The sequence below is a fragment of the Cavia porcellus genome, unplaced genomic scaffold (genome assembly GCF_034190915.1).
Source record: "Cavia porcellus strain 051 isolate PalLab524CR breed Dunkin Hartley unplaced genomic scaffold, mCavPor4.1 scaffold_2, whole genome shotgun sequence".
Taxonomy (NCBI): domain Eukaryota; kingdom Metazoa; phylum Chordata; class Mammalia; order Rodentia; family Caviidae; genus Cavia; species Cavia porcellus.
In genome coordinates, this window is record NW_026947485.1 from 86,038,378 (window position 1) to 86,048,910 (window position 10,533).

Consider the following 10,533-nt stretch of genomic DNA (forward strand, 5'->3'; position numbering starts at 1 on the left):
CTGTGGCACAAGGATCATCTGTGAGGCCAACCTGACACAAGCAAGATCTTGAGTCAATAAATAAATAAGCAGTCAACCATCAAAAAAAAAGTGTTATAAATATAATGCACATGTTCTCTGAGGGACAAATGTAGGGAGAAAAAGAGGCATTAAGCACTTAGAGCTGTTGAGTGCTAATATTTTAGAGCCAGAATGGGCACAGGAGATTATCCAGTCTAAGACTCTCAGTCTACACTGAAGGAAACAGACTGAGAAAACAGAAATGTTTTCCCTGAAATTAATATCAAGTAAGTACTGAATTTCTTTTTGAGTGTGTCCTAAGGAGAATTTAGAAATCATTCTAGAGTTGATATTATTTCTGCAGCAGCCATCATGGTAGCCACTGGGTGCTTGAAATATAGCCAATACTGAGGGACTGAATTTTTAATTTAAATCATTTAAATCTAAATAATCTAAATAGGCTGTTCGTTGGTATAAGGGGCCAAGAAGCTTACAGATTAGTTCCCATCCCTGACTTTTCAGTCTCCGAGTCAATGTTGTGATAGTTCACGTAGCATGTATTGCCAGCAATACGTTGACCCTTGGTACCCAATACACACGTGGGAGTGGGCCCAGGCTTCCCACAGATACCAACATCTGTGGATGCCCAAGTGTCTTATATAAAACGGCTTAATATTTACAAATAACCCACATCCCATCCTCCAATATTTACTAAATCTTCTGTGTTACTTGTAATACCTAATACAGTGTAAATGTTATGGAAATTAGTGTTACACTATATTGCTTAGGGAATAATGACAAGAAAGCCTATACCATACACACAGAGATTTTTAAAAATATTTTTGATCTACAGATGGCAATCAAAAATACTCACTTTTTATTTCCCCTTCATCATTTTGCTGTGATTTTCATACATCTGATCTCTGCATATGGTATTTTTATTTCAAACATTTGTTTTTAAAGAACATAAGAGAAAAAGAAATACTTTTATATTTATCCACAGATTGACCATTTCTGCTGCATACTGTTATTTTCTAAGACGCAAATTGCCACCTAGTATCATTTGCCTTTACCTAAAGAATTTCCTGTTACATTTTCTGTAGCTTAGTTCTGCTTGATGATTCTCTTAATTTTCAGATATCAAAAAAATTATTTCATCTTTATTTTTGAAGGACATTTTTGGTGGCTGTGGAATATTGCCGTGACTTTTTTTTCCTTTCAGGACATTAGAATGTTGTTCTGTTGTCTTCTTGCATTGTTTCCACTTAAAATTCAGCCTTCATACTTGTCCTTATTCTCCTGGGTGTCTCCCCCACCACCAACAATTGCTTTTATTTATTTTCAGCTTTCAGAAATTTGACTGTGACTGGGTGTGATTTTAATTATATTTATCTTTTTCTGAGATTGATAAACTTCTTTGGTCTATGGTTGATGTTTCTGTAAATCCAATTTGGTAAGTTACAGCCCCTTAGTCCTGCTGATATTTACTTTATCCCATTCTTTGTCTCTAATAATCTCTTTTTCTAAGAATCTAATTATGTGAATGAAAGACCACTTCTCACCTTCAGGCAGATTATTGATACCTTTTTTGGGTTTTTTTTGGTAGCACCTTCCTCTCCAGTCTGAGTAATTTCTGTTAGGCTGTCTTCATCCTGAATGAGCTTTTCTCCTAAGTGAAGGATATCTGGCCCATGTCATTAATTTCAGGTGCTATGTTTTTTCATTCTAGAATCTCAGTTGACTTTAGGGTTTCATATTCATTCTTGAACATCCTATCTCTTTATGCATTATGTTTATTTTTTTCTGTAAATTTTAACAATTGTAATAGTTGTTCTAAAAGCTTATCTGATAACTACCAACTAGGAATTGCTGGTCTGCTAACTCAGGTAGTTTTTCTCTGGATTATTCTTTTTTTCCTTGCTTTTTTGTGCCTCAGAATTTTGCAATATTCTAGACCATAAAGAGTAGTAGAATCTGAAATACACAGCAGAGGTTCCTCACGTCTCAAGTTTCAAATAATGGGAGCTGGTGGAAGAATTGTCTTTTCCGTTGTACCACCATTCCCAAAAGATCCTTTGTGCCTGAGTGACACCAGTACCGAGGATTATCTGTGTGCTTGAGGAATGATACCAGAATCAGTGCTCAAGGACATGTGCAAAGTAAGAATTATTGATGGAACCACTCTATGAGCAGAGACCTCCTGGAAAAGCTGGGACTCCCTGTCTTTCTGAAGTGAGTTTTCCCCCCCTTGATTACATTCAGTGACCAGAAGTTTCCAAGCCATGTCCAAAATTTAGCACTTGAAACTGTTGGGAAATATGTTTCTGTCATCTGGCTGACTGGCATTTTGCAATGCACATGTGAAAATACGTACTTCAAAGTAGATCTTTTATGACATTACTATATGTTCCTGGGCTTCACAAGAGTCCCCATGTGCGAGCAATGCCTTGGTGATTGTAAATGCCTTCCACCTGCTCCTAAAATTGCTGCTGAAATGTTCAGATGCCAGGAAACAAATTTACATCCCTTAGAGATTTAAAGAAGACCGAGTTCACTGCCTTATTTTTAAAAGAATGTGTTGAGAAGCACCCCCTTACCACAGTTTGTAGAAAGGAAGGTAAATACAGTGGACCAAGGATGCCTGATGCCAGGTAATTGTAGAAACAACTCATTGTTTGAGAGCTGTAACCCCAGGATGATTCCTAGAACTTTTGTGGAAAGGCTCTTCCTTCCAGAAATCCATCTGTCATCTCATACTGACATGTAGAATGCCAGCATACAGAAACCAGTTCTTTTTTTCTTTCCACTGTTTCTTAATCTCAAGATATCTGAACACATAACATTTATGATTTCTTATATTCTTACTCTGTATTCAGCTATTCCCATCAAGACCCCTAAGTTAAAAGAACTGAAAATTATCTTTATTTATGCTTTGGGTTTTTCATATAAGAAAAGCCATGTGATATTTAAGCTTCTATGTCTGATTTATTTGACTTAACATTATAATCTCAAGGTATATCTATTTTCCTACAGATGACTCAAATTTATCCTTCTTTAGAGCAGTGATACTCTGTTGTATGTAATTACCACATTTTCTTTATCCATCTGTTGATGACATCTAGCCTGCTTCCAAGATTTAGCTATTATGAATTGTGCTGTTATAAACATGGGTGTGCATACATCCCTTTAACTCTTTTTGGAAAGGTACCTGAAAGGAGAGTCGTAGGGTCAAATGGAATTTCTAGTTTCACTCTTGAGGAATCTCCACACTGATTTCCTTAGTGGTTACACGGGTTTATATTCCCACCAACAACGTAAAAGATAGACAACAGGAAGTAGGAAGATAGACCTTTCTCAGAGGGGAAGGGAGTCAAGAAATGGAGGGAAGGAAAGAGATGAAAAGCAGAACTAAGATTTGTTCGTACACATACCAATTCCACACAAGGAATATAAATGTTATGTACTGCACACATGTACAACAAACAAAAAGCAGGGGATCAGAAGATGAGGGGAAGGCAGACGAGGGAGGGAAAGGTGATGGTGAAAAAGGAATTGTGATATATTATACACATGTGCAGGATCCCCACAAGGAATGTGAACATGATACACTCCCCATACAAGTACAAAAAACCTAAAACCACTTTCTTTGCAAGAATTCTTTTTCATTGATTAAAAGTAACCATTGCTAATTAAGGTCTGTCCTGGCATTTTCTTTAGCCTTAAAATGGAAGGTAGCGCAGAAAAGAAAAAAAACAAAGAATTCTCCCAACAAATGCCTGGTACTTGGGTGTTGAGAGCAGAATGTGTACGCTCTTGCCAGATGAGGTTAGCATGTGACATGCGGAGCTATTTCCTATGGTGGCAAGAGACTGTGGGAGGGGCTGATAACTCCTGTGAAGGCCCTGTCTCTTTCATTCCATTGATGCCATCAGCAGCAAACTGTAGGTACAGTCAGAATCCTGTTTCTCCTCTACCGAACCTGCCAGGATGGAGGATCTGATTTCCAGTGTTATCTTCTCCAGTGCCATACTTGATAGCCTTTGAGAGCAGGAATAGGTCACAAACCTTTCAGTACTTCATTTTAACTTTATTTCATTCATTCATTTCTCCATTCTTCCCATTCATCCTCCCTAGAGATACTATACTGACCACAGACACAGTAGTCATAGCCTGTTTTCTATCCATTTGAAATCATATAATACCACTAATGTGAGTAAAGTATTTTACCAATGGTGTTTTGCTGAAATAATGACAGAATTAGTGATGCTCATGGATTTTAAAGATTTTAAGTTGAAAAGAATTTAAATTGATATATTGTATTGATTAAAGGAATGTAGTACAACAAAAATAATATGCAGAATTGAATACTATTGTCTTTATGTCAAAAAAGACAGAAGTTCAACTCTAGAAATGTCATTCTTCTCTATCATCTATTTTTACGATGCTGCCAGGAGGAGCTACATATCTTATTCTATTTTACTAAGAACACATTATGCAAAGTTAGTAATAAAGAACTAAAGTAAATGTAAGCAGATTTACTTTACCAGGAATGTTCTATGCTGGCAAAAATTGTCAAAGTTTGTTGATGTCAAAAATTTATAATATTGTATGTAATCATTTTTTATTAGTTGAATTTTTCTATTATGCAAGTAATATGCAGTAAAATATTTGTGGCTGCTAAATCTTTACTACTAGTGTGGAAGCATGTGCGTGTGAACTCTGCAGAGCAGGGACTCAGTGATTATTTGTTGACTGCTTCAAATCTTATGGTGTCATATGTTTGTATGGTACTCCAGTGTCAGCATTTATACCTAGGTTAGCTCATTTAATTACCATATCAGGTTTTTGAGACAGTCAGCATGAATGCTGTATCTGTAGTTCAGGACACAACTAGGATAGAAGCAGATCTCAAAGTCTAATAGTTGATAGATTTTGTTTTTCCTATCAACCACCTCGGTAAACAAATTCGTATTATAATTGTTGTGGGCCAGTCACATATTTTAATGAACTCTTATAACATCCCTATGATTTACTAGTACTGTTAATATTTCCATTTTAGAGATTGAGAAGCTGAGGCACAACAAAGCTAGCTAAGTTAGCATGAAGCCATGCAGTTATAAGTGTCAGCACTAAGATGTAGGCTCAAGCAATGTGAGTTCACAGCCAGAGGACTCTGTTGGACTAATCACTGCTCCAAAGATTGTCCAGGTCAGTACATGAGCCAAATTAACTATGTAGTGATTTCTTAATGACTTCATTAAATTACTTGCTATTATTTTATGAGACACTCATTGAATGTTCTTGTCAATTTATAAGCCAGAGGCGATGGTTTTATAAATATGGGTAAAGAGGCATACGCAAGAGGAAGTAAGACAGACAGAGAGAGAGAGAGATCACAAATTTAAGCCCAACCTGAGCAACTTAGCAAGACCCTGTCTCAAATTTAAAATTAAAAAAGAGGGCTATGACTTAGTGAAGAGGGCCTGGATTTAATCATTAGTTACACACATCACACACACACACACACACACACACACACATATTCTAAATTGAATCAATATTGATTACCATGAATAAATCATAGTCATAATGAAAGGAGAAATATGCTGAAGTGTTAATATCGCCCTTAACCTACAAAACAAAAGCCTAAATTCCACTGTGACAAAGTGATGGACCATTGTGCTAGCAGTTTGCTGGAGTGGTCCCAGGTGTGTCACACCACTGCCAAATTATTACTGCTATGCTGGTTATGTTCAATATATTGTTTGTATTTTTCAAATGCAGGGACTGAAATATATGCCTGCTGGGAATGTACACTAGTTTAACCTCAATTCTACACCAGTCGTCATTACTACTGAAGGTTGGTTATTCTCACATGTACCCCAAAATGTTTTTCCTCACAGGATTTTTTTTTTCTTTCTATAGAACAAATTGGCCAAGAAATGTTGGAAAACCTCAGTCATGACAGAGAAAAGATACAGCGAGCTCGTGAAAGAGTAAGTACAAATGACACAGTCTTTTACATGTTCGGTAAATGAGCAGACATAAAAGATTTTGGAACATACACAGACAACAACCATGACGTACAAGAGAGACAAGTACATATGTGTAAACCTGGCTGCGGCGAACGAGGAGGCAGAGGCTACCAAGAGGCAGCGGGTAGGCAACGACTAGAATAGAAGCCTCGCATGGCCGTCTCTAGTGGCCGCGGGTAAGATGTTCTATTTAGTTTTGGGGCTGAGAGGAAAGTCATCGAGGGAGATTTCCGCCTTACAGAGCAAGGGGGTGTTCTACCTTACAGAGCAAGGACTCGAAAGTGCTAATGTCTTGTCTTTCCTTCCTTCATTTCATTTCTGTTTTTATTTTTAGGGCTTTGCATCTTTCTACATTAAAGATCAATTACCAGACATATATTGAACTTTTATCAGCTTGCATGACATTTGCTTTTATATCCAGTTCAAGTATCCATTTTAAAACTCCTAGGATTCTGTTCCTCATGTCTTTTTCTGAATCTAAATTTTTTAGTTTATGTAAGTGTCGGCAAAGTATTTATGTTTGTGCATGTAAACATATTGTATTATTTGGATTTTCTATTATGATATAAAATCATGGCTTTCCATATGCTTTAGAAAAATCTAACTGCATGAAATTTTGTTTTGTTTGATTTTAACCATGCTTTTCTACCCCTAGCTTCGAGAAACAGACGCAAACTTGGGGAGAAGCTCCAGAATTCTGACAGGGATGTTACGAAGGTAAGAGCAAGGTAGGAACCAGACTTCCTCTCTCTTTTCTCTTTTTTTCAAAACTGTTTTTTTTCCCCATCCAGTTGCAACAGCAAATTTTACAGGCTTATGAGCTGCTGCTCTTTGTTCCCTATGTCAAGACCCTTTTAAAATAACAGAGCACTGACTTTAACTCTTGTTTGGATGGGGACACACACTGAGTAACTCAGATTAGAGCGAAGGCTTGAGCTAGGAGGGTTACCTCAAGCTATGGAAAAATTAGGGTTACACATGAAGTATTTTTTCATAGCCTGAGGAAGGCCCCATGGCAGAAGCAGCTGACTTTATTTTCTGTTTGGATAGAGGGAGCACAGGCCTACGACGTCAGGAGCATACTTGCTACCAGCTTTGCTCTCTGTTGCCTCATTTTCATTTCTCCAAGGGACATTGTTCAGGGAAACGTTTTCATTTTAATGTCTATAGTTAAGATGACTTATAAATTGTCAAGATCATCTGAATGATCTAAATTCATATATACCAGCAAACAAACCTTTATGTTTTACATATGTAACTCTACTTTGATGGAAAATATTTGGGAGAATATAAAAAGATAAATTAATGAAGGTTGGTAATATTCTGTTTAAGTATATTCAGCACACAATTATTTTACACTCAGGTGATGCCAGCTTGGAATTGTGTATGGAAAAGTAAATGAGAAATCTCGAGAATGGCCTCGTAAGAGCTGAACTGAATTTGAAGAAAGAAAATCTTTGTAGCTAATACTACACAGATAACTCTTTAAAAACAACAAAAGCCTTCTCTGATCCTGTACCCATACGCAGGAGTTTGCTAAAACTATGACTTCTATGTTAGAGATTTATTCCATAAGAGCCAATTAAATGTATAATTATTCCATCTTCAAGGCTGATGTGATTCATCTATCAGCTTGATCAGTAGTGAGCCTGAAGTTCCTGGGACACTGCCACTGGAGAATCCCACCGCCCCTCCTTTTCCTGGATACATTGTCCCAGCTCAGGACCGTAAACCACTGATTCTCTGATTAAGAATAACATGTAAATGACTTCATAAAATCTCAGGATTCACAGAGAAGGAACTTTGATTGAAAGAAATGCTTCAGTGCCTAAAGACAATAAAAAAAAAAAAAAGAGGAAAAAACCTCTGTAGCTTCCAAGGAGGGCCTCTGCGATGTGAGCTGTAACAAATATTCTGCATATGTCTCCATTTTGCCAAATCTCATTAAAGAGTCCTCCTGCTTTATGTCAATTGAGCTGTCCAGAAATCATTCATCATTTTTAGTGTAAAAAAAAATCAGGTGGTTATTTCAATAATATCATATTAATGTTAAAGTTCAGCTGTCATTTAATGGTATGGCTTAATCAGCTGTAGCATTTAGGAAAAATAGTTTATTCAGGCTCTCCATAGCTTTCCAGTTGGCAGATTCAAATAAGGATTTATGAGTTTCTAAACCAATATATTTCTGCCCATGTTTCTGCTTGATGTACCTCACCCTTTAGCACAGGACACTGCAGACAGTTATTTCAACAAATAAAGCATCCCCTCATATTGTGTTTGAATAAATTTGCAAGTCATTTAGATGGGGAGAAGCATAAACAACTTTTGCCACCTTTGACTGAGCTGTTTTGCTGTAGGGAAATCATACTAACACAGTGCCTCTGAAGCCTAGAGAAGGAAATTACTGTGGTGAAATCTACTCTGCTTTCTCTTTGTGAGTAATTCAGTCAATTACGGACTTAGCTCCTTTTACAGTACATGTAGGATATGAGCAGAAATAAAGAGCGCCAGGTGGACATTACCTTGCTTTGTCTTAGCCAAAGAAGCCCTTCCAGCCACCTGTGTGTGTCTGTGTGACAGTGTTTCTCACTGGGCACAGCTCGGTTATGCAGGTATTTTTATCATTGCTATAACCTACCTGGGACTTTAGGAACCAAATGCATTGCAGTGGTTTGGGTTTTGTTTCTAATTACTGTCTCACATGTTATATGTTATATTTCGGACTTGGGAAAACTACAGAAAATCGCTTGCCTACTTCTTGACTTCGTTATTTCAGGTTATGGAACCTTGCGTATCAGAGTATTTGATTTTAATCTTTTGATTTGCATCCTCTGTAATATCCCTACTGTTCACATGGCACTTGCTCCCAGCACTGGTGAGGTTTTATTTCAGAAAGAGAAGCCATGTTTCCTTACTCTTGTTCTTAACAAAACTGTATGGTTCCACCATGTGGCAACAGGTGATTCTGACTTAAGGAACCCTATAATATTAAACCATGCACTCATCTGTCACCTCCATAAATGTGTAAAAGAAATGTCCTCTTCCTGCACTGTATTTATTTACCTACAGACAATATGTCTTCTATCATATCTAAATTCTGCGTGACTGAGAATAAATACACTATATCAAACCAAGAACTTATTTTACTTAAAAAGTTTATGGATTATTTTTAATTTTTCAGTGTTTATCAGTTTTAGATTATAAAATGGACAGCAAAGGCATGGCATAACCTCTCATTTGGAGAATCCTGAAAAAACAAAATACCTTCATCCTTGCCTTCGAAATGCTTCAATGCAATAGCAGATGTGTACATAAAAATGTACTGTGGAAAAAAAATGTACTGTGGGAATTCCCAAAATTAGCTAATTCTCAAGAATGCTATTAAAGACTCTACAAATTTTTTTTTTTTTTAGACAAGGTCTCATTATGTAGTCCAAGTTGGCCTCGAACTCACTATGTAGCAGGCTGGCCTGGAACTCACAAGTATTCTCTTACCTCGGCCTCCTGAGTGCCAGGATTCTTGACTTGCACCACTGTACCCAGTTAAGATCTTTGCTGACCATTTGAAAAGACAATAGGAAAACAATCAATAGACAATGTGATTTAAATAGAAACATAACCAATGTTTGGGTTCAAGTTTATAAAATAATATTATAAAATAATAGATGATTTATGGAATCATAAAACATATAACAAGTTTTGAAAGGAACTGAAGTATACAGATTAGTAAGAGCAACTAGTCAAAAAGAAATAATTTCCATGCAACTCTGCTGTCTTACCAAAAGAAAGCAAACAGAAGAGAACACGGGCCCATTCTAAATTGTAATAGCAAAACTTAACATTACAATGAAGCTATGCTAATTTTCTGGGAAGTAATTTTTCTTCTATCTTGACATATGATAGAGAGCTACGTAGGGAAAATCTGTTCATTTCCTGACTCTGTACACAGAGTTTAAATAAAGTGGAATTCAGATAATCATGAAAATAACCATGAAGCAAATGAACATTTGTGTAGTAGCCAGGGCCAACAAGTTGATTTTCAATAACTTCCAAGAAACCTGGTATTATAATTGGTTGTCTTAAAGTTCGTATCACTAGAAGGCTTAAATTTTTCTCTTCACATATCTGCATGGGTGTTTGTGTGTGTATGTATGAATATGTTTCTTATTCGAATCGAAATTTTTATTAGGCCAAAAAAGTTCTAGTAAACAGTGAGAATAAAATAAAGATTTTTAGGAAAACAAGAAATCATGACTATTTCCTTTCACCACTGGTATTAATAGGTAATAATTGATCAGTAATAGTATTATTACTTTGTCCCAGAAGTTTCTGAAGTCGAGCCCCATTGACAAAAATTCAGAAGGTTTGTTACAACTTTATGTGTCAGTTACTCTGCATATGTTGACAAAAGGCTTATGGAAAAAATTGATGCATATATTATTAAAAACCTTTTTCTATATGATGACCTCAGTATCAAATAATTCCTTCTTTTCTCCAC

The 10,533-nt window shown here is 36.4% G+C and overlaps 1 protein-coding gene across 10 annotated transcripts in view; it reads left to right on the plus strand.

The window, feature by feature from the left end:
- Vti1a (vesicle transport through interaction with t-SNAREs 1A) overlaps positions 1-10,533 on the plus strand; it is a 370,470-nt gene that overhangs the window by 212,360 nt on the left and 147,577 nt on the right. For 4 of the 10 annotated variants that reach the window (XM_003475211.5, XM_013158218.3, XM_063244702.1 and 1 more), the window contains 2 exons: positions 5,926-5,996; positions 6,691-6,752. In XM_003475211.5, the coding sequence (XP_003475259.3) occupies positions 5,926-5,996; positions 6,691-6,752 (133 nt within the window). The other 6 variants (XM_013158219.3, XM_063244705.1, XM_013158220.3 and 3 more) reach the window with 4 other exon arrangements.